The 25,468-nt window shown below is 42.9% G+C and overlaps 1 protein-coding gene across 4 annotated transcripts in view; it reads left to right on the top strand.

Annotated features, from left to right (window-relative positions):
- LOC124161070 overlaps window positions 1-25,468 on the top strand; it is a 485,504-nt gene that overhangs the window by 384,388 nt on the left and 75,648 nt on the right. For all 4 annotated transcript variants that reach the window (XM_046537253.1, XM_046537271.1, XM_046537264.1 and 1 more), the window contains exons 10-11: window positions 18,517-18,611; window positions 23,007-23,063. In XM_046537253.1, coding sequence (XP_046393209.1) covers window positions 18,517-18,611; window positions 23,007-23,063 — 152 coding nt within the window. The remainder of the gene's footprint in view (window positions 1-18,516; window positions 18,612-23,006; window positions 23,064-25,468) is intronic.

The following is a 25,468-nucleotide window of genomic DNA, read 5'->3' as shown; positions in this document are numbered from 1 at the left end:
GTGCGGTGTTTTGAATAGGCTAATGGCAGCTTGGGTGCCTTCCCATGTTAGTGGGTGTGTCCGACGGAGATGACTCTGTGGTTTGCCGACCCCGGGGTCGTCGGCGGCGGCGACTTCACATGCGCCAGCGAGAATTCCCAATGGGCTGGGCCCAAGTGTGCGAAGATGAAGGGACACGGAAGAGCCGGGACATGGAAGCATCTTATGCACCTTGAGAAAGTTCCTTTGGCTGAGGAGTACATTGCTAGCTGATCACTAAGTAACAGACTAGAAGTCACGCGATGTTTTTAGCCTAGACCCTTTCGAATTGTAGATGAGTAGTTTACTCATGGCCCTGAAATAACTTTAGCCACGGCATTCGCGATAGGACTACTGAAGGCGAGCGAGCGATTAGGTATATGCTACTCCGTATTCAACTTTATGAATTAGCAAGGTCTAATAAATTGAAGGTTAGATTGCGTCTCTTCTGAAGGTTCCCATCGTCTGCTTGTCGACCGTACTTACGGAAAAATGCGGTTCTTATCCAATGTCGTCCAATTATTTTTATGTTTTGAAGACTGATGGCGTTAATATCTGTTTGAAAAGAGGTTTTTTCCCTGCGGGATTCAAAAGTCAGCATATTTTTAAATCCGAGTCAAGTGAACTAATTTTTAATAGCTCTCTCCAATGCAAACAAAGTCAAAAACTGTCGAATTATTTTGTATGAAGGGCTCTGCAGCTTGTAGAGATTTAGTTTTGCACGTGATTGCGAAGACGGTAGACGACACGATGCACCTCATAGCACTCTTAATACTCGTACTTTAGGCGTTCACGCTTGAGACAAAGCAACACCCGAACTCTTTAAGTACGTAGCCCTGTGCACGCGACGTGCACGGATTCGTGGTGCGACAGTAACCACTCAACTAGGGAAATTGGAGCAAGGCGGGAAGACGCTGCTGCTGCTGCTACGTGGAGAGGTGGAGGGCGGAACGGACGCCGACATGGGTGGGGGGAGAAGAAGGGGGCGGGATGGGTGGGGCAGGAAAGGGAGGAGGGGGTTGAGGGGGCCGTGGGCTGACAAGTGTAAACGGATACCTGAAGCCCCGGGTTCGGTTACCATGATGCGCTCCTAAGAACAAGCCGGGAGACCGAAAAGCCAGACACATGAAGAAAGCCTTGGGGGAAGGGGTTGGGTGGGGAACAAGGGTGGTGGGAGTAGTGAGGAGACGCAGGGAATTGTGGGCGCGAAACCCACGGGTGGGCACCCGACTGCAATGATTTTCATATTATTTTTTTCCTCGTCTCTCTCTTTTCGTTTGCAACAATCGGTAGCCATGAGAACGGCATGCTCTGCTTCCGAGGAGATGCTAGAGGTCGTGGGGTTTCTTTATCCACCACCTTCATCACTTGGCCAAATTTACCCGTGAGACTTGGCTTGAAACATTAAACTTTATTTTGCGGTCGTGTGCTGCGGTTTACGAAGTGACGCTAATGAATGGGGTGGGGAAGGGACATATAGGTGCGATGGAATGGGAGTGGGGGGGCAGAATGCATTTTCGAGGTGCATAGGAACGCACTATCGTCTGCCTTTGGGAAACCCTAGATGGAGATTTTTAAAGTTTTAGCCTGTTAGAATTAAGGAACGGCGGAAACAAAACATGTTTTCGATTGCTTTATTATTGCATGGTTATTGTTTATACATGGAGGATGAAAAGGTTAATAAATTGGTAGATTCATAGGTAACTAATAGGATGTCAACTAAAATAGAGCATACTTTTCCACCGCATTAGATAAACTTATGAGTAGGAAAGATAAATTCGTGTTAAAGCCTCGTTGTAATGAATTATGCATGATTAATCAACTGTGAATATATTATATATACGTTCATTTTTATTTCGCCATGTAAACATCCTAATAAGAAAAAGAAGTTGGAAAAATATTTCGAAAACATGATTTAACACTTGATTGCTGGTGCGATATACCTATGTTTTATCCTTACTACACTGTCAAACTAAATGGTTAAGTAGATATTAGCATTAATATGCCCAAAACCTACTTCCAAGACTCACTCAAGTCATCATCCTTTAGTATTTCCATTTTTGCTATTTATCAAACTGTTCATAGCAGTTTCTTTTGTTCTTACACCTCTTGCATACATTCTTGAGGTAGGTATATATGTAGTAGGTACGGTAGCTCGTTGATCCACTTCGCTTTGAAGCCTGCAAAAGGAAAGTCAACTCCTTCCTTCGCCTTAAGAATATTTTTTGCCGCACCGATGTTCATGAAACGTGTTCAAGTTGTCACATAATATAGGACAGAATTTCGTATGGCTTCGTTATCTTGCACCTCATGTTTTACTTAATACTTCCTCCTCAGCGCTGGGTCCCACTATTGTGTCATTTTCATGGAATTTCCTCGATGAAAAAGAGCAAATTTTAACCTTTCTCAGTAGTTACCCTTCCGTTTCCTCACATGACATTTTATTTTTCCTTGCGGTGTCCTCAGTTCACAATAACTATAGTGCTTCTATATTTCCTTAGCCTACCATTATGTATCGGAAAAAGAGACATTTCATTTGGCATTTCGTGGGATAGATGAGGATGACTAACGCGAGGGTTTGTCTAAGACTGTCCTAGAATTCTATAATTGTCTTTTTAAAAGTAAAATTAAAATACGCATAGCTATTGCTGTGTGAAATAATTTACCGAAATGAAGCCGTGATGTAGTAAGTGCCGTGAAACAAAAGTATTGCTGCAAAGCAACACTCAGCCCGATGAGAACTAGTCATGTCAACTTGTTTACTCTTTCAATTTTTCAAACGAGCGTCTTTTGCCGGGGACGGCGGAGATATTGAATGTCACGCACATAAAATTAAAACTCGACAATCATGAATGCGGTCGTGGAGTATATAAAAAGTCAATTGGAGCGCGAATATTATGCGGAAGCCATTGGAAAATGCCGCTTCGACCGCCAAAGGGGAGTGGGGAGGAGAAAGCCTTGCGTCGAACGGGGCAGGCGGGAGAAAGTGAATAGAATGGGAATAATGGCTAGGAGGGCGGATAGAAGCTGGGGTAAAAAAGGGCGGTGAGGAAGCGAACGATTATGAAGGAAAATGGATACTGCAGAGAGAATGGATGTGATAGGGATAACTGTGGATCTTTAATTCTTGAAGCGACATGTCATTCTAAGAAATTTTTCAGTCAATTTTCATTTGTTTTCACTTTTAAAAAGGTGGCTACTACCGCTAGCTCGACCTTTTACGGAAAGAGTTTTTAACAAAAAATGCTCGTTTCAATAAGATTCGCAATTAGCAAAAGCTCTATAGGAACATCATCATGCAACAGAAAGGTGAATCGTACCAACTTATTCAATATTAGAGTCGATATCATTTCAGAATCTTCATATTTTTCTTCATGAGTTATCCGTGTCCATGATAACCATCTCACTTAATTTTGTTGTTCCACCACTGTCATTGATGGTAAAAGAGGTAGGGATTCAGCCATATGAAGTACACGTAGCATTCTCACATAGATTTTACAAGGTGAGCAAAGTTCTGGCCAAAAAGTGTTGTTCGAAATCATAATACTGTCGTAAATTTAGGAAGAAAAACCTAAATATCAACGGTATTACGGATACCTCAGGTAAAAAAGGGACCCTTTAAGCTGTAGTGGGCACTATTTGGTAGGCTACCTAAAGTCGAGTGAGCAAAGGATTGGGAGGACAGGCGGGGAGGGAAAGAGTGAGATGGGGGTTATGACGATGAAAAGGGACAATCCGTGCGGGGGGCGGAGAGGGGTTGGGGCGAAAGGGTTGTGAGTGTGTGTGTGTGAGAGACTTCGTGGAGTTAGGGACCTCAGGGGGAGGGGGTGGGAGGGGAAGAAATGAAATACCGACACAGGGGATAGAGTTACAGGTGGAAAGCCTTCCTCATTTTTTTTCTCCTCGTTGTTATCATTCTTCCTTCAGCACCCCCCCCCCCCCAACTTCCCCCGGCATCACACGTCCTTCCTCCCCCACCCAAATGTGATTCGCCTCGTCTCCCACCCCTCCCCATCTACAAAACCGTCTCCCTACCCTCTTCACCCCTTTTCAAGGCAGCCCCTCGTTCCTCGAGGGCGCAGGGGCGCCTAACCCGTGAAGAACTGTGCGAGGGACCGTGATACTAGGAGGGGGGAAAAGTTTTAGTTTTCCCGCTTCAAGGTAAAAAAAAAGTCATCCAGGCAACGTTATTCATGTCTTTTCAGCGCATACTTAGCTTGAATTTTGGGTTGGCTTTTTTGAGCGTATTGTGTGTGTCACTTATTCGGTTAGATTCGTATACCATCAATCTTTCCAGCATTACCTTATCAGTCTATTTTTTAAGACCAAAAGCACTACATGTATATTATCCCAGGGTGATGGATTTCTTTTCAAATAATATAGCAAAATATATCGAGCTGGGCCTTTTATTATGATTACCTGGCTGTGTCATTCCTTCCTTCATTGCCCTATTCTTATTTTTATAATACGGTGATTATTATCCTATAATATACTTAAGCACCCATTTGCCACTTTGTTAGATCTGGTGGCACAAAATGCAATGCAAATTGCTAATCGATTGACAAAGAGTACCTTTTAGTGAGTGTAACAGGCATGTACGAAGTTTGACATGGTGATAAAAATCTATCGCAGTCGTATTATTAGAGGACCATTAGATTGAAAAACTTGTTTTTCATATGGCTCACTGTACTGAGAGGTTATGTCCCACCTTTCGGCAAGGTACTTTTGGATGCGCAGTACATGTGAGTCGAGAAATAGAGAAAAACATTAAATATATCAAATAGTTTTTCTTGCAAAATTTCGGCGACAGTATGTGTTTACTTTTTTATATTCAAAACTCCATGTAATAATCATTACCCACAATTATGCATACCCATCTTTGGCCAGGAAAGAGCGTAAGTATGAATAATGTCTGTTCAGTTGTCCAATTAGAGCCTAATTTAGGAACATTTTTCGATGCAGTGGTTTTGCATTTTAACTTTATGTCCTTTAATCGGGCTTAAATGCGTTCAGGAAGCTGTTTATCCTCATGGTTTCGGCCCCAAAAAAAAATAACCAAGCACGATGTATTTTGAGACTCGTCGTTTCGTCCATGTAATTTCCCCTCCCTGGAAGAAATATAGCATCTCTTCGATGTCGGTGTTATTTATGATTGAGTCAGTAGTTTATTGCGACACGTCGAAATTTGCATGTCCAGTGGAAACGTCGGGCGGTGGTCAGTGGCGGGAGAGAGAGAGGCTTGGGTTGCCGAAAAAATAAGTCTGATAGAGAGCGGGAGAAGAAAACGCCCTGAAGGCGAGAAATATTTCCCTTGGACCGATCTTATTTTTCACTCTTCCCGCATAAATCCTCTGCTCGATATTTCTCCCCCCCCCCCCCTCTCTCTCCCGTGAAAGCACAAGCAGGAAACGTTTAACTCCACTCCCGCTCCCAAAAAGCCATCGCGACTCACGCACACACACAAACGCACGCACCGGCTTTTTCGGCGCAGGTTTTCCGGTCTCGGCGATTGGGAGGAAAAAAAAAAATGTCCGCCCGAGGCGCCTCACGTGGGCCCTCGATTGGTTGAGGGGAGTGCGATGAGGAAATGACGGTGGACAACGCGACCGGGCGTTCGAATCCGTCGTCGGAAGCGATCGATCATCGGAAAACTTCACCCGCGCCTGACTTTATCCCTTTTTGGGCGGGAGTTGTTCGTAGGGCGATATTTGGCATCGACTTTCAATGACTAAAATTAATGGATGATCTCAGGTATCGATTACGGGTTTCGAAAAATAGAATTAGAGAAATTTGCTCTCTGCCTATTCCCAGTGGCACATTTGTGGTAGGTGATATTCCAATGCATCAAATACTTGCGGTCGTGTATATGATCGATGTCATAATAAAAATCTTTCGAATCCTTGATTGTTTGCTTTTGATGCATACAGTTTTTATTCAGTGGTGAATGGTTGGTTATCATAAACACGAATTGCCATAAGAAAAAATTTCCCTGGATCGGGAATCGAGCCACGGATCTTTGGTTTTCCGGACCACTGCGGAAACCACTACGCTATCCAGCTTTCTGAATTCCAATGCCATGCACCGAGGCTCTTGGCACTAGATGTTGGTTGGTTGGTTACCAATTTTCAGTTGATCAAAAATGATCGACAATCTAATTGCGTAGAATACCGAATGAAGGTTTGTATACTCGTCATTAACATAAGCTGTCAGGATCACACTGTCTGTGGGCAAATATCACCAATGTCAGTAGTTTCCGCTGAAAGAACCAGCAAGTCTTCAATCGTGTTTTGAAAATAACTCGATCCGTAAACGGGAAAAACGCGCATCCTTTACTCTAGCGGCCGGTCACCTCGGCATAATCCCCCTAATTTCGTAGGCAGCCGCGTATCATCCATTAATTCGGCCACAAAAGCCTTAACTCAAGGGGCACGGGACCCGCTGCGCCGCCCCGCCGCCGTGGGCGCGCGATCCGCCGGTAATGATAGGGGAGCGCGCGGGTCGAAAGCGGGTACGCACCAACTCCCGAGGGGGCAATCCCCGAAACCCAATTATAACGCGACTTGTCTCGCTTTTCCACTCACGAATACCTCCGTCCCAGTTGGCTCTCAAGTTGAGCAGAGAGAGAGAGGCGAAAAACGTCCGTCCGGACGTTGGATTTATGACGGCGTCCCATGGAAGCGAATCCCGTGTTTAAGATGATGTCGCACGTGATCGATGGGCGAGCCTAAACGCCCGGCCGACCCATCCCCTCCCACTCATCCTCCCTCCGCCTCCCCCTCCTCCATGAGTCTCCTCCTTCATCCTTTGGGGTGTATAATCTCTTCCCTTCGAGTGCCCCACCTTCTTCCTCTTTCGTTTCCGTCCTTACTCGACTCTCATGCGTCCACGTTGCAATTTCCTCCCTCTTGCCGTAACCCATCTTCGAGATCTCTTTTTGCTCATCTTCGGGCTCTGATGGGAGTGCAATTTAAATATTCCGGGAAATCGAATCAGTTGCTCTTTTCTTTTATTTTTCTCTTAGAAATTGAAGGTATGAGTGTTATTTATAATTTTTCATTTTGTGTCTTAAGTTATGTAGTTAAATGAACAGACTTTTAGATGGATTAGCGTTTTATCCATCACAAATGTACAAAAAACATTATCCCCCTAGTTTCATTCCGTGTTGTAAAAGACTCATCTTTCATATTTGAAGCTGTTTAAACATGAAACGATCTACTAGGTCTAAATGAATACTTGCATTCCGATTCTCAATCGTAAAGCTGTCACTCCTTAAGTTTCTTTCATTGAATACGTGCAATGCCATGGCTCTCGTATTAAGATCTTTTATTTTACACACTCCCCGATGACCATAACCACCTTCTGTCTTAAGCCTTCCTCTCATCCCACGTTAAGACTCTCATTTTCACTACTAATTGTCGTTTTAATCTCATCCTAGAGGCCTCGGCTCTTCGGGACCTCGCTTTTTTCTAACACTATGCATACTTGTACCCGCTGCCACCCGAAGTGAGGACTGCTCGTGTTGCCTCTTGCGCTTCCCTCTGCCCGCCTCGGTTCCTCCGAACACCTCTCTTCATCTTCGCCCATCCCACCCTTCCCGCCGTCTCTAGCAACACGTCCACTTCCCGGCGCCAGAGATAACGAAATGGTGGAAGTTTTGGACCAACAAAGGAGGAAGAGGTGTTCCCTCGGTCTAGGACTAATCTCGAAGATTAGCGTGAGAGACCTGAAATTATAATTCACCCGTGAAAGGAACACAGCGTTCGGATGGAGCGGCGGCAGCGGGTGGCCGGGAGAGGTGCCCACGACGAGACTGCTCGGCCTCCATAACTCAGGGCTCGAGACGGACTGTGGAGTATTTTCCCTCCTTATCGCATACTTTCATTAATTCATAAATTAAGCACATTTTTTTCCATTTGGCGGTATGTATTAGTTTCCCACGGGTCATTTTAGTTAAAACCATCTTAGTTTCGTGACGTGGTGATATAAATGGGTGTTGATACGTACATTACATTGCTCTTTCTGTGATTTCACTCCTCTGTTTGATCAAAATGAAATCTCTAATGAAAGTAGCAGTTTTTAGGCCTCGCATAACTTATTCTCCATGAAACAGAATCTAGAAGTTTTACAAATGGCATCGGATTTGATTACCTTTTTGTGTTACTATGTAGTGTTATTACAATACATTATTTATAATTACTTATTGCATTAAATAAGTTTTCCGTCCGATTCCATAAATTCAAAATTGTATACTACGCTTACTTAACGCTAATTCAAACTTAGAATGTGAAATATGATAAGAGATTTTTGAAGGATAGGGTTTTTACAGAAAAGGATATCAAGTGGGAACTTGTGTCGAAAGATTGTCTTGAAGTTTATTTTAATTACCATGTACTTCAGTCGTGGTGGTAACATATTTATGCAACAAAATCTGAAACCAAGTCGCATTCTTAGATTCAAGCTCATTTTTTTCCAGTTGAATACATTATCACAGAGTCTATTGATATCGTTTCCGTAGTCTTTTTTCCAGCATGCATGTTGAATTATGTCTCTGCATGTGACTCACTGACGATCGCGGTGTTGGTTTTAGACAGGTGAGAGGGAAGGAAGAGCATCCTAGTCGATGCATATTTTCAAGGCGAACCCCATGGGCTTCCATCGCTCACGAGCGACTGTCGGAGGTCCGCTACGGTTTCTGTCGAGTCAGGGAAATGAGACGAAGGGCGAGAAAGAGACTGTTTGTAAATCTGTCGCCGTCGTCCGCAAAGCCTCCACCCGTTAGGAATACCTCAAATCCTATCATTTATCTTCTCTCCTACCCATTCCAGTGATAATTTCACCACGTTTGCAGCATTAAATTGATTCAAGCTAAGTTTCAAGACAACTCGCAGGGCGCGTTCACGCCAATGAAGCTCATAAACCAAATGACCAAGTTTACAACACACATATTCGAATCATACCTGGTTATTTACCTTGCTTTTAATGACGATGTTAACTTGAGGTATTTCTAATAAATATTAATTAATCCAGTATATCTTTCCTATTTATTTTGGATGATTTTATTTTGCATTTAAAGTTGATTACAGCAAAGCAGATTACATAAGCCATGAGAGGATGTTCACGTCAACTTTTCTCGCAATACTAATATCACTTACTATATCACAAGTAATCAAGTCAACTAAAGTAATTTAGGCCATTTGTTAGCACGAGGACCGATACAGTTTATCCCTATTTTAAGTGCTAAAACTAAGATTCAAATTATGGTTGACAATTCGTAAATTACAATATGGACAACAATTATTCCTTAAATAAATAACTTAGTTCGATTACCTTATTAATAGAGGGAAATCTTCATTTTTTCAGTCAATTTTAGGACTTGTTTTAAAATTCGGAATACTGGCGCAGCAAGAGTTTGCAACGCGAAATAACCTGGAAAGATGTCCACCGACCGCTAAGCCCACCCCTTGATGTGGCTGCATCCCTCGAGACAGTCGCCTCCTCGGCCCCCGCCCCTGCCCTCTGTGGAGCGCACCTCATGCTCTCAACCCCCTCGGTGTATCCGCCATACATGCGAGAGCAACCTCCAATCATCGCCATTAAGCCGCGGCTGCATATCGAAAAAGGCCACACATGAAAGAGGAAGGGAGGGAGACGGAGGAGAGGAGGAAGAGGAGAATGAAACAAAAAAAGTGCGACGAAGCGTCGATGTAATTGACGTAGAGGGAGAAGCGGGAAGGTTCGATCTTCATCTCTCCCGAAATGATCGGTTGTAATTACCGGGGTAGGAGAGAGAGATGGATAGGGTTGGCTGGGGAGAGGGTAGGAGGCAGTGTCGGGAGGTGATTGCGGTTATTAGGGGAAAGGAAAGAAAAAGGAATACGAGATTGGGGGAGGAGGGATAGGCGAAGGGTAGGTGGGGTATAAAAATGGAATAGGATAGTCTGGATTGAGGTGGAGGGAAGCTTTTTAAGATTGGAAGAGATTACGTGGAACGGGAGCTAGGGAGTGGGAGATGTGTTGGAGTAAAAACGCACTTATCTCGTGGAGGGGAAGCGAGCTTGGTGGCATTAAGGAGGAAGAAGGTGCGTATATGATGTGCAGTGAGGTGGGTGTGGTGGTAAGGTGCGGGAGCCTGGTGTAGCGCGGTAAGACTATCCAGCCCCTGGGTAGATTACGTGGATTTGCCATTCCCAGTCGTGAAATGATGAATAATAAACGCCTCGGCGTAAACAGTTTCATACACGAGAACAGAAAAGCGAGAGTTTCGAGGAAAATTCTAATTTTACTCTCATTTTTCACCGAACATTAAAAATTGAGTTTCCAGAAGAGAATATTAATACAGTGCTAAGAATGTATGTCGGTTTATACAGGGGCTTTTAAGTGCTTAACGTACATAATACATTTTTCTGCTTCAAATCGTCTGAAGTGCTATGCATTATAATTCCAGCGTTCAAGTCTCCTAGAGAGAGATTTGAACGAGTGATTAAATTTGAGAGATATTTTAAAATTCATCCGTCCTCAACTTACAGGAAATTGTAAAAGTTAAATGATCAAATGTTTTATTCATTAGACCTTCCGTGAAGTGATGAGTTTTCTTATTAGAAATCGTCTTCTTATTAGAAATTATATTTTATTTATAGCCGGGAATTTTAATACCTTATTCCTACTTTTATTTTTTAGGTAGGTACCTCAAGAGTTATGTAAGGCTTAGGTTTTTTAATACTTAAATCCGATCTTCTTGAACCAGAATAATTGGATGCCGTGATAAAAATTAAATACTCCTCGCATTTCATATCTGAAATGTGTTTGTACTGATTGTCATCATACCTTATATCTTAAATTTAATCAATAGAGTTGGCAAAATGTTTCTGGCACGTTTCATTTCTCTCTGTATGTTTTTATTTTAGATATAATCACGCAATTTGTAGCAACATAGATGATAAAATGGAAGATTATGAAGTACCTCAATCTAGTAATACTTAGTAATATTATTAATCTTTGCGTTCCTTCGCCATGATCGATCTCACTCTTTAGATTCGACAGTGCCAGTCTTTGGGAGTAGCAAAAAGTAGGGGATAAACAGGTGCTTTGAGAAGCGGATGATTGCACCACTGCCAACCCTCTGATTAAAGGTTATGGAAGAAATATAAATCATGATTCAGCCACCACTTTAAAGATTTATGGTTTGAAGTAAACGTCGCGAGAAGTTTTAAGACTTATAAGTCGCAAAGCGGTGTTTATCTGGGTAACCACATGTGGTCGAGCAGCAATACGGGCCGGGCCGTTGACTGTGCTAAGGTCAAGATAATGCCTCAAAGCGCCATGGTAATTTTTCATCCGTCGTCGTAGGATTTTCATTTGAAGCTTAAAACAGGCAGCGGAGAAAATTTTGTAGCCAGAGGATAGCTCAGCGCTGGAATTCAAAGGCATTAACTTAAGTGATAGAGGAGAAATAAACTTGGCAAAAATTGGAAATCAACTGACAGTCTAAAATCTAAAGTCTAAATCAGACGACATAAAATTTATATTTTCAGTCTAGCCACAGTTACAGATGCCTCTAATTGTATACATTATTTAATCAACCTTTTCACCTTTGTGTGGTACTTTTTCTAGTTTTCAAATTTAATCCGCTGTAAAAATTATTTTATTTATTTGACTTGCTGAGTGACTTTTTTCGTCTCGATTGCAATCTTTGTACATTCCAAAATATATGTTAATGCCAACACAGTCATTGATGCAAAAAATCGGATTTTTTTCCTCTCAACTTTACAAAAGTATTTTAATTTGTCAGATCTGGAATCATTCTCGGTTACGGCTAACCAGTTTTCCTCTTAAATTCAATTCCCTAGTTACCTGAAGGCATATGCATTCGGAAATGAGTCAGGGTATGAACTAAATGTACACAAGAATTTTCAAGTACTCCAAAAATCATGTACTAGTCACAGCAAATCGATAAGATCCCGTATCCTAAGAAGCACATATTATGAAAAAAAACATCAATGCCGCTGAGGTGACAGATTTAATGTAGTGATAGAGGGCCTTCGTTGCTCGTTATTCGCATAAAACGCAAGGGAGAAGCTGAAAAGGAGCAACAATGTAGAGGCAGTATATCTACAAGTCTTCGAGAGCCAAACCCGCGGTGATATAATACAGCGGGAAGTAGACTTGGCTCAGCCACATCCTCTTTTTCCCACGTCTGCATCGCGCCAATATTTTGATACCTCTCTCTGGGAGCTATCCCTCCCTCCATTTCCGCCCTAATGGCCGTCGTCGCTCCTCCGCGTGGTCTCCGAGCACTTGTTAGCGATGCAAATCATCGTGCCCTGGGTGACGTCCCTTGATTTCTATTCCCGCCCGACGTCAAGAAGGCAGAGAAAGAATATGGCGACGAGAGAAAGGACGTCCATTTGCATCCATCAGCTCATGAGGGCTTAAATTACTCCATTAATATAGATCTTGGGTGTGAGGGGCCATTAGCAGGATAGGGGCGAGCGCGCGAACGTCGGATGGGACAGCGTCGTCGCGGTGTAGGGCGCTTTTTAGCGGGAACTTTTAGAAGGCCCATTCCATCCTCGTGCGCCATTTGACGCGCACGATAAAAAATGTGATGCCATCTACCTTCTCGCGCGCCGCTCGTTGCGCGTAACGGAAATCGAATCAGTTTTTCGGCTTGCTGGTTGCTTGATTATTTCGGAAGGTATCCAAGTAAGGTCATGGAGGCCATTTACACGGTGGTCTAATACTCTCCAGTTAATAGTTTTCTCGGTATGATAACTAAAGCAGATGATGCTCTTTCCCTGATGGCATTTACTCCGTGTATCCAAAGAGTCTTACGTAATCATGATCTCATAACAAGCCCAAATTTGTTAAGTAAATGGTATGTATATATAAAGGAGATGGAATGTAACGGTCCAAGTTCACCGGCAACCCCAATCGGGAATGCCTCCGTTATGACTTACCTTAAAGTCTCACCCCCAAGATGTGTAATGAAGAAAACAATAGATATCAAGGCTATATAAACGTGCTGTAGATGGAGACGATTCCTGTCTGAATTACGCTATAAAATTATAAAAATAGTCATTATGTTGTGCATACTGATATGGAATGACGGAGGGCATTTCCTTTTCAACCCACAAAGATATCGGTTTCGTTACACAGTTTGTTAATTTTACCGATATTCCTCGGTTCATTGTTCTATCTAATAGTCATCGTAACAGCTACTAACTATCGCTAACGTTAGAATCCAGTAGGCTTGAGAATACAGATAAAAAGTCGTAGCTACCTTGATGATTCAACTTCGTCATCGTAAAGTAAAGTCAACAGACACCTATGACAACTCACCGGTTCTATTCCCGGGTTTTTCTCCCACGAAAGTTCTCCTTGTTCGGAGGAATGGTACCCATGTGTGAGTTAGGTGCCCCTCCCTCAGGCTCACATTTGACGCGGAAACAATAATATCTCAATCCCATTCTCGGCAGTTCTCTCCCTTCTCACCCTGCGCCGTTCTGATGTTTATGAGCGCCATCATACCTGAGCCCCTTTGGCACTAAAGCCATGTCCTCCCTCCCTCTCTCTGGTGGGTTGGTACCCCTGCTGTTTCTTTACAGCCTCACGGGCACGGCATCGGGAGCCCCGTGGCGCGGCCGATAGATACTTCCCCTGCAGTCGGGCCACCCGTGGAGTAATCACGGCCGCCCTTGCACGCGATTGCAAACCGGCCTGAAAGCGAATAATGAGGGTCCTTACGAATTTGCCATAAAACAGTCTGCCGTGCTACGGGAAAGGAAGGAGTATTCCCCGTTTCCTCAGCCAGCTCTCCCTATGTGACAAAGGGTGGTGGCTTGGTGGTTCACCCGATGTACGATTTCCGGCCAAGACAGCTGTATGTCTCTCTCTCCATTCGCATTAGCCGGTGTCGTGGCATAATTTTCGGAAATTCGCGTAGGGCATGCATAGGGTATCTGTCCTTGTCGCGGGTTTTTAAGTGATAATTTCCCTCGAGTCGCTCATTACAGGTTGATGTTAGCCTGAAAATGCTCGTTAAGGCTCCCTCCCAGCCTTCGTTAAATGACCAAAATGCAAACAGAATCACGCCTTAGACGCAGTCGGAGTTATTCCACGCGTCAGTTACATGCGTGATAAAGTACACCTGCAAAGGTGGAGAACCCAAGAATAGAGGCACCATGCGGAGTAAGTGAGATTAATTGGAATGGAAATGCAAATATGTTGAAGACGTGTTCAAATATTAAACTTACCTTTATGGTTATGTTACAGTGTCCTTATAAATGCGTAGCTATGGTGTTAGTGCTCCCTTAAATGAATCGTATTTACTAGCCCAAAATCCTTAGTTTGTTTCCCACACTGGGCGTGGGTTTTATCTTTGCATGAATATATAAATTACCTGCAATTTTAATACTAATTTAACACGAATATTTGCGTTAAATTGATCAAAATGTTTTCTTCAAGCATTTCTTCCCCTTAAATTGAAGAGCTGTTTTGGGTCCCATTTTGTGATTTCGGATAAACACACAGAATTTTGAGTAATCGTATTTATTATTCCCCTATCCACATATTTCTTTGATACTATTTATGCCATGAAAATCATAATGCGAAATATATCATGCGTAAAAAATTTTTACGCCGTAAGTAAACAATTTTGAAGCATACTTAGTTTTACTCTGTGAAACACTTTAATAAATTGGCATGCTTCATTAATTTCTTTGCAAATACCCTGTCAAAAATCTTTATCTATGACCATTTTGGTCTTCCTGTAACTAGACAGGATACCGATAGCGTGACACTTGAGTGATACCCGTCGTGAATAAGGTTAATCGTTGCTAGGAGGTTTCCCCTAGCATTAATTTTAACTCGCCAAGCCTGAGTTTTGATGGCTGATCTGCTGGAAGTGATGAATGCTCTTGGATTGCATTCAAAAGTGAGAGGTATCGACTTTGGCCAATGTCCCTTCTTCAGTCGAGAAGAGGCCACGCGGTAACGGCTGCCACGAGATGGAGCGCGGGATGGAGCAGGGAAGGGGGGGCGAGATGCGTAAAAGTAATGGGGCGGCGGAGAAGGCGTGGCGCCCGGGGCGGGTGGCACCGTCAGCCCTAAGTGGCGAGGCGTGTCCGAGCGATTGAAGGCTATTTTTAAAAGTGCGACTGATTAGGAGGACCTCGGGGCAGAGAACCCGACCGTCAACATGGAAAGAGCGCAATTTCCACCCGTAAGATTATACACAGCGATTGGGAGCCAATAATTCGGTCATCGCTCATTGCTAATCATAAATGGGGACTCAAGCGCTGGTGTTTATGCGCGGTACCAGTCCGGTTGGGGTAAAGTCTGGTCGAGGATGGATCACTACGCCTGTCATAACTCTTAGGACATGTGCGTTCGTTGGAAGACTCCCCCCAGCCCAGGCTTGAGTTCTCCAGACTGATTTCCAATTGTGTGGAATCTGGAGAAGATGGGTGGGTATTCATCGATTAGAACCCGATAAAGTAACAGGAAAAATCAGCTGATAATCTATTAATTTCGATCATTTTAAAGTCCACTAATATGTACCACTTTATTATTTTCTAAAAACATGATCTATCCTTACGGTAGACTAAGTCCTTGCGAAGTCTGGGTTCATGTTCCCAAAATTATTAGCTGGATCAAAATTCCCTTCTATGATGAAATGTAAAGTGACCTCGAATGTAGCAATGCACATATGCCGTCAAATGTGAACTTTTATAAACTGTGGATTTTACCAATTTATTTTGGTTGGGTAATGCAAAAACCATAAGCCTTTCTCCGACCTATTTGGCATTTACTGTCCTACTAAAATATCAAAAAGTTGGCGTGGATTTCTTAAGTTTTTTTTTGAAGAGGCAGATTTCGGCTCGTGAGAGACTTTTCGTCTCACATCAGTCAGGACCGGAATGTAAGCTTCGTCGTGCAGCACATGCTTGCACTTTAAGAGCAAATTCGTCGCATCAATTTTAGAATTTTTTTCGCGATACGAACATTTGTCACTTGGCCTCGTGAAACGTTAGTGATTTTTTTCCGCCGTGAGAATTGATGTACTCATCTCGCGTCCACATATTCTCGTCCCCACGGAAGAAAGCGCGTCACGTGACGCGGAGAGCAAGACGACATTAATTTGCGCTTGGTTCCGCCTGTCCTCGCCTATCATCGCAAATCGCTCCCCCTCCCCCTCTCCCTCCACGCCCCCCTTTAGCCCACGGAGCAAGCATCCATCCATCGCATCCATTCGTATATTTCATCGCAATTGCGAGCCGTACGGGCGCCATACATTTCCCGACGATACGCATGACTCCTCAGCATGTTGATGGATCGAGGGATGCCTCCGCAGATGTTAAGAATGTTCCCTTCACCCCGCCACGAACGACTCGCGAGAGTGATGTCCGCTTAGCACGAAATCTCTCCGTCACCAGCTGATATCGTGCCTTTAAAGTCCCGTTCACAGCAATTTAACTTGGCGTAACTTGACTTAATATCACCCGAATCTATGAGCGGAATATTCCACCGATGACAGTTCAACCGTGTATCAATCGTGAAATTGATTTTAGAGAAGTTTTCATAGTTTACAGGACTGTCGATAAACATTAACGCTTACATACCCTGGAATAAGATCTGATGCTCTCCCGGACTATGCTGGAAGTGAAGGTTGCTCGTGTTTTCCACCGCGTCATCGCCTACATGGCTGTCAACGTTTCGGGGAACGGGTCGTATTCCATTCTCAGGGCTGAATGGCAGGGCTGAATGGCCTGCCTATAGTAAATTTATAGAAAAAAATTAGCTATTTTCAGCTAATAGGATGCTTTTCTATTATTTTTTTATTCCTAAATCGAAATATTATTACTCCTGGAGTACATATTTCACGCTTTTAGATTTTTAAATGACGATATCTATTTTTTGCGATTAAATGAAAAGTGAAAATTTTCAAGCGCGCGAAAACTCGACGGCTAAGTATGAATAAATAAGGATTAGTAATACCCTATCAAACGAAGGAAACTTTCTGACCGTATGCAGTTTTAACAGGTGATTATTAAGAGATGTTTCCCTGAGCTCTGCGCCTCATGCATGCATTGGTAATCTCAGACGATGTAAAACTCATGACTACTTGTATAGCATCTTGGTCCCCGTGACGTCACGTGGAGTGGAATCGATGGCTGCCAATCTGGCCTTTTTAAAATGAGGATAAAATTGACCATTAAGTTCGTCTTAACTGGGATTTCTAAAACCAAATAATTTGTACGTTATGAATACATAAATGTTTGGGTAACGAATCGCAATCAATGCCTTTTGTTATCTTTAATGAAGGACACTAACTTATTATTATTCCAAATCGGGATATCCCGCCATAAGTGGTAGTGAACCCGAAGATGCTCTTTTTAAGTTTCAACCAACTAATTTTTGGCAAGTTCGCTTTGCTAAGAACGGGACCTATGACCTCCTCCTCTCTTCGAGTTCGTGAATCTCCCTCTCCATTGTCACACGTGTTCCTTGCCCTTCACTCCCTTTCACTTCACCCTCCAACAACCCCTTAACGAATTTGGAATATGTGAGCCTCATCCTTCCGCGTCAATCCGTCAATTTCACGGAATTTTCACACGTTTTTCGCATTCACACGCCCGTCTGCGGCTTCAGCGTCGTGAGCCGCAGGGTGGAGATGCCTGTCGATACACGTTGCTAGGATCGAGAGATGAAATGGAGATTGTAGTACAGATCTTATCCCTAGATCCATTTTGTTATTTTTTTATTTTCAAATTGCATTTCTTCTGTGCAAACCTTTACGCCAGGTGCCTCACTTTAGCTATAAATATGTAGTAAAAATGTAAGAAAATTTATTTTATAATAGATATTTTTGTGCGAAATAAAAGTCACCACAAACCTCCCAATGGAGGATACTGGCTTTTTATTAAAGTAAATTTTGTTGCCCCCTGTGTGTAGCGAATTTTGTGCTTGCCTCTGCCTATTATAAATGGAAAATAAGATTTCATACCGGTGTGCCCAGTGCCATAAAATTGCCGCTTAAAATTGAGACGGTATTCTACCAAAGAATTGATTGCAAAACTCTGTTCGCTCTGCGGTATTTCACTTTGATATTTTCGAGGAACGTGAGAAATTATAAACTGTACTTATTATTAAATGGGAATAGTAATCCTTGTTGGCACTCAAAGATGTTCGTTGGGAAAATATTAATTGGTATACCTTACTCGAGTTCACAAATGAATGCAACCTTTTCTAAAGCATAGATTTTTCCAAATTAAAAACTGAATTTCTCTTTATTTGCATGCAGCTAATGGAGTCGTTAAGAGGTGAGTCTGCAACGGTTTCGATGTTTCTTGAATGCATGTAATTAGTAAGAGTGAGCTCTTAGACGTAAATCGTTGTGATTCCCCTCAGTGATTCTCATGCCCTTATCTCGACCTGCCTTGACATCCATTGTTCCAAAGAATACAATGCAACCCTCTCTCTCTCTCTCTCGTTTTGCAGATACCAAGAACAGCGTCGGCCTCATTGGATGCATAGAAGAGGTAGCCCATAATGCCATAGCTGTCTACTGGAATCCCATGGAGAGCAGTGCTAAGGTAAGCCGATAAACGTGATGTCAGAGATAACATCCTGAATGCAAACCTACAATTTAGTACGGTTTTGTGAAAGTCCCGAACGCGATAAGAACTATCAATTTTTTACCAGGCGTCAGAAAATTCTCTTTCCGTTTTAATTTATTTCAGCCAATTACAGCGATGCATGGGAGCTAAATTGTTGTTTAATATGCTCTATAAATCTTTTGAAAATTGGAAGGGATAAGAGAGAGGGTGTAGGTGCGTCGGAGGGAAAATAGCCACGTTGTTCTTCCGGGGAATATATATCGTTTTTGATTTAGGTAACGTTCAGGGTAGCAAACCTTCAATTTGGCGTTTTGGCACAAAAGGTTACTGACACGCTCGGGAGGTGGAGGGAGGCGGGGGCGGATTCCATCCACAATCAATAAACAGAAATTGCCTTCAGAACGTCAGCACGTATTAAGCGACGCGAATGCTCTCCCCTCCGCATCGCTAATAAGGAAAAGGAAATTCGTCAAAACTCCCATCCCACCCCCTATACCTCATACCACTCAGCCTCTCATCCCCCTCCTTTCCCCCTCCCCTTCTCCCTCACACACACTCTCATCATTTTTAAGCCGTGGGAATTAAAAGGGCAGACGATGGCAGCTTCCAAAAGTGAAGGTTATGGGAGGAAAAATCTTATGACCTCACGGAGATGCTTGCGTTCTCCCTCAGACGCATGCATTGAATAACGCTGGTGGACTGGGATCTTCCTTTTCTTTTTTTTTCCTCTTCCATTCTAATTATCCACGGCTGCCTCCGTCCGTCAACTCCCTCTACGTCACTATCACTCAAATAATTCTTTCTTCGTAGCCATAAAAATAAGCCATAAGCTTCGTTGCCATAATAATAGAGGGGCAAAAATAATTATCACCTGTTCTTGAACCTTTTGGATAAAAGTATATCTCCTTTGCTTCAGTATCAGATGAAAACAGTAAATCTGAAAATATATATTGCCATCGCGTTGGCTATCATCTTAAACAAGAGAATGATAAATTGGAAAAGTGTTTGCGAATAAATTTACTCTCTGGGATTATATTAAAGGCGGGATTTCGAGTATTAAAAAAATGCACATATATAAGACATATATGCACAATTGTTACAGTTTGCTCAGCATCTGTAGCATTTACTTGGAATATCATTTATTCCACCTTAAACCTGATACTTTCTTCTGAAAAAGAACAAGAGCATCAAAATTCACGGATATGTAGGAGTAGACATGTAGGATATGTAGAGAGAGGTTTGCAGACATTCTCCTCCAGTTCATAAAAATTTTACTGAAGCATTTGATTTGCTTTTTTTCCTTCGGAAAAATCAAGCGGATGATTTTTGCATTTTTACCATGGACGAAAAGTTCTGGGAAGTCTACCACGAGGTACATGCATAAGCGAAACGCGGCAAGTGCAAGCATACAAAAAGTCGCTGTCAGCGTGAATAAAACGGGCACTTGTGTGCCTTCTAACGAGTCTAAGACGAAGCGGAAGAAAGCAGAAGAGAGGACAGAGGAAGAGAGGAGAGGCCGATGATGGACCAAGCCACATAGAAATTTAAAGGAGGAGGAGAGGCTCCGCGGGAGATCACGTGTTCGTGGGGAAGGGAATAGTTTTTCGGAGAGTTGATGGAGCCGGAGAGAGGTTTTTTGGGGATAAGAGGGTCGGAAGTGAAGTGAAGAGGATGAAAGAAGAACCTGGGAAGGCGTCTTTCAGATCGTGGAGAGATAGGGGATGAGGGGGAGGATAGGGACTGTGGGGTGGGGTAAAGGGGCTGAGGGAATAAGTCGGTTCCCTTGATGGGTTTTCGAAAAAGGGTTGAAGGGGGTTGGTAGTCGAACGAAAACAAGGAGGTGGGCTGAGGAAAAGGGAATGAGATCCGCTTCTCATTAAACCCGAAGAGAGTGAGGGGGAAAAGTGAGAAAAATAAAATGACGAGCGCAAACGGAGGGAATGAGAGAAGATGAGTAGGTACGTTTTCGATCGCAAGTACTTCGGAATAATTTTAGTGGACTGCGCTAGTGTGCAAACATTGGAATGGAAAACCAAAAAAATATATACCTCATTAATTTTAAAATTTGGGCCAGTTTGATTAACTCCCTTGAATTGAACACATTTAATGTTATATTTTCCATGCATTGATAAAAATATTTGTTTGTAAACTATATTTTGAGGTAAAATGTCTTTGATGGAACATAATTACCTAGGCACGGTGAGACTGATGGGTTAAAAAGGCTCGCAAACAACTTGAATTATCATACAAGAATGCTGAGCTCGTATTCAGTTAGATAAAAATTATTACATAAGAAGAAGGAAGCGATTTCTCTGGAAAGGTTCACATTAAAATTGATTAGAGAAAAGAAAAAACTTTCTCTCTCGAGTGCCTTCAGCTTCCAAAAGGAGAGGGAGCCGAAAATCTCTTCGTTCCTTCTCCAAATGCTTGACCCGGCGGGGTCGCACCCGAATCTTACGTATTAATCAGGAGGTCATCCGGGAAATCGAATGGTCAAGCGATAAACAAAAGGGGTTGCCCACACCATCGCATCTCCCACACAATGGATGGCGGAAGAGAACCCGATGAGCTCGCTGTCTAGGTGGAGGTCTTGGGTCGAGGTCGGAGGCGGACGACGAGGATATCCTAGATGCAGAGATATCGGCGGTATTCCAGGAAAAGAAGGTGGTTGAGAGGGAGAATTCGGGTGATAGGGCTAGCTATTCGTGTAGAGAAGCCTTTGCCCGTAATATAAAAATTGGGGAGTGGCAGGCAGTAGAACTCATAATATGTTGGCACGGGTCGAAGTGACAGCCGCGAGGAAAAAAGTGTCTCAAAACGCGTTCTTGAATTTCATGCAAATAACCTGTCCTCATTGAGAGAGCCGCAAGTTGGAAAGGAAAACAAAAAGGAAGTTTTAATTTTGACACCTTGGAGACAGGTCAATCGCCAGACCCATTGCACCACAAGAGCTCACTGTCGGTTTTCGTTGTTTTGGTCATTTCATCTCTCTTGAGTGCAATGCATCAACTCTCCACAATTTTTAAACCTGTCTGCATGAAAATAAAAATAAAATTAGAACAGGCTTTTACTAGTTACCTTCATATCTTATCTTCGGCAAATTTTATCGTTTTTAAAAAAGAATGTTCTGTACCTCAACGCCGAGTTCAAGGAACAGTTTAATACGTTTTTTAAGGTTTTAAAGTAGTGATACCAATATTTTCCCGAAGAGAATTTCCAATCAGTACTCTCAGTGATTCACGCAGGTCTGTATTGCTATGAATGAGAACAGCGGTCTTAAATTAGACATGCGTTCGCGCATCATAACGACTCGCGCTGCTTATATAACGCCAATTACACATGTCAGAGTGTTTACTCATCTACTGCGAGAGTACATTCATTGTGAGACCTACGCTTGAGACGGAAGAGAAACTGTGGGCTAAAAAAAATGTCTGGGATAGGCAAAACAAAAGGGGTCTTCGATTCATCTGCGCTAGATAAGGGAAAGGTTGAAAAGGTTTTTTTCGTATAGGGTTGGTCGCGGGGCGGGAGAGGTGGAGGTTGGTTCGAGGGAGTGGCGAAAGGTGGGGTGGGTGGGAAAAGAGGAGGGAGACAAGAGTTACGGCGAGAGCTCGTCTTAACGAAGGGGCCGATAATGGAAAAAGCTGGGAGGGGCTCGGGCGACGGGGCGAGGTTATAACGCTGGATGAGGAGTAGGCTGCTGGGAAGGTCTGAGAATTGGACTAGATGAGGAGAGGTGTTGGTTCGCCTGGGCGCCGCGGAGCGGGATGGGAATTGCTGAAACCTCTTCATCTGATCCTTTGCCTTGCTTTCTTTTTCTCTCTCCGGGAGGAAATGGCGAAGGCCCAAAGGCACACCAACATCATTCGCCAATTTATGGGCGTTGGTCTGTCCGTAATTGGTGTTTATAGCCGTTGCAAGACGCTAGAGAACCAGCGCGTTATTCACCATCCGACACGTCCGAAGTTAAAATAAAAAAAACAACAGCCCCATACTCAGCCTGTTATTAATGTCCGATTGGAATTACGGCAATCGCATCGGTATCAAAATCTAAAATAATAACTTTGTAATTGGATGAATCGATGGCAGCAATACATGATACTTCTACGCAAAAGGAAACGAATAGAAGCGTGACCGCGAGCTACTCTTTGTGCTTTTACATTTGCCGAATGATTAGATATATGTTTTGATGTCGTATAACTCATGGGCTTGGAAACAGCCCAGGAAATTTTAAATACAAATTGGAAATTTCTTGGTAATTAGAAGGAGAAAGTTTAATTTCAGCCTTCAGTTAGTTGCTCACATGTTATTTTAATTACTACAATAAACATAACTTTTATTTCTGATACTTATATTCACATTTCTTTACAGATAAACGTGGCTGTGCAGTGCCTAAGCACGGATTTTAGCAGTCAAAAAGGCGTCAAGGTAAGTCTTGTTTACACATTATTTCATCCAAAGTACAGTAAGGTAAAAATTGGATTCTTTTATATCTACTGGTATGATAATCGCAAACCAATTAATTTTAGCCGCACAATACCTTCTCACTTACCCTTTGAATATTGAACATATCACTGTCGAAAGAGCTGATGTTAAAAATTGGCTTTCGTCTTATCAAAAACGACTTGAATGAATTGAATTGCCGAAGTTGGAAAGTGGAATCGATCCCCGTTCCGCGGGGTGGAGCAAAGGTGAGTTTGGAGTGGAGGCGTGTGACCGCGAAACTCAATCCGTGTGCATCAGCGGTCGTCGTGAGAATACACTCTTGCCACGGGAAGGGCCCGTTGCGCCGAGCCCACCTCAGCCGACGGCTGAAATGCTCTTCGATAATCACCTGGAGATGCATTAAGGAGATGATAAAAATGTGGGAAAAATATAGAAATGGCACTTATGGTTTCTGTTATTCGTTTTGGAAATTCTCTGCATGTTTTCTAGCCGATAATATTTTGTCTCTTTCCCCTGAGTGCTTCCTAAATTTTGAAATTGATTCCATCATCAGAGTGTTTACATTTGTAAATCATATCTGTTTTGTTAGCAGTGATTGATATTTATACTAAATCCAGTCAATTCTAAGTAAATATAAATAAAAAGCCGAAACTATTTGAAGTTGTACTTAGTAAAAGCAGTAATTTTCAAGCTTTTTGATGCATACTTTTGAGATAATCTAATCTGTAGATGGTAACTGCAGTTTATGGCTATGCTTCTGTAGTTTATTTCTCAATCAATTGACTTTTCCGACTGTATTTTTCTGCCATTTAGCCCTCATCCAACATAACTCGATCCTTGGAATTTTTTTTTAATTTGGCTGCGGTTCAATTGAATTTGATTTTCAAATCCATGTATTTTACGTAGCCGATTAGGCAACCCCCGACATTAAATCCATCGCCTGTTCATATATCCAATACTTGAAGATGACGGATAATACACAGCATCAAAACCTCGAGTGAAATAGTATTGCATCAAATATGTTTCTCTGAGCTGCACTGCTATGCTATTTCGTGCAATAGCTTAATTTATTCGTCCCCGTTAAATCTTGGAGTGGACGGTAGAGGAGGGGTTACAATTCTAGAAGATAGGTAACGGGAGATTATTTGTCACTATATGTTCCATGAAAACCGAACTTAACCGGTAGAATATTATTAAAATAAGACATTGCAATATTTCCACTGAGTTTTGTTATTACACAACGCGTTTCGTCGTTACAAACAACATTATTGTAACGACGAAACGCGTAGTGTAATAATAAACCTCGGTGGAAATATTGCAATGCCTTACTTTTAATAATATTAAGAACTTCCACCATATCGTGCCCAACATCATACACGGTAGAATATTGTTTACGAAACCCCCGTGGGGATCGCAATGAAGTGCTCTTTGGGACGTTGCATAAAAGACTAACTCCCCACACTCCCCACATTCGTTTTTCGGGTCGTACCGCCGCAAAGGGCCGAGGAGGGGTGTAAGTTGGGCAAGCGGGGTCGGGCTGCGGTGACGTGCGGTAGTGAAGGTTGCTGGCCATGTCGTGTGGTGCCAAATGGGTTGCGATGCGGAAGGAGAGCCGGAGGTGGGGTTGGCGAATTGGTGGAGACAGGAGAAAGGGGGAGAGGACGAGGGGTCCGGGAACAGATGCACTGCTTGTCTCCACCGCCACCCACTCACGCGTTGAAGTCTCCGTCAGAAAAAAATTAAGGGAAGTGGAACGCGCCCACGATTGTAACGAATAGAAATTTTTTCGCTCATTCTTGTCATCGCTATCTCCACGTCCTCGTCTATCAATTTAATGGAGTGGCCGTGGTTGAATCGATGTTCCGGATTCAAGCGTTGGTGTGGATTTTACGAGATGTTTCAAGGTGTTCACCGTTCTTTGAAACACCTGTCGAAGCAACGGTATTTCACTTCAAATCACCTTTTTGAGGATATAACTCGGCTTAAAACTAGTGAATTATTCTATTTGCGTAGTTCTCAAATTGGACCGATGTGGTACAGATGTGTCGAAATTGTAGCAAAACATTGATGGCCGGCATAGGCGTAAGATTTGATTACTTCGTTACGGTGGCACTGTTATTTTTCACTCGCACGCTTCCAAAACACCTTTGCTGGGTGGGACTTGTTTCCAGAAAGCAGCAATAAAGCATTCATATTCTTGAAATCGAGGTGGGAACTCCGGGAAAAAAAGTAATCAGCATACCGGCAAATGTCGTTCGCCTCCCCACTAGCGTAACTCACATTGGAACTCACCATTATAATTAACGATGCGAGGATGGAAAACATCGCCGGAGAGTAGAAACCTGGGCGGACCGAGTCTTGCCGCCCATGCCGTGTGCTAAGTGTAT

The sequence above is a fragment of the Ischnura elegans genome, chromosome 1 (assembly GCF_921293095.1).
Source record: "Ischnura elegans chromosome 1, ioIscEleg1.1, whole genome shotgun sequence".
Taxonomy (NCBI): Eukaryota; Metazoa; Arthropoda; class Insecta; order Odonata; family Coenagrionidae; genus Ischnura; species Ischnura elegans.
The sequence above is the reverse complement of the archived record's forward strand: the minus strand, read 5'-3'. Positions and strand labels throughout refer to the sequence as shown.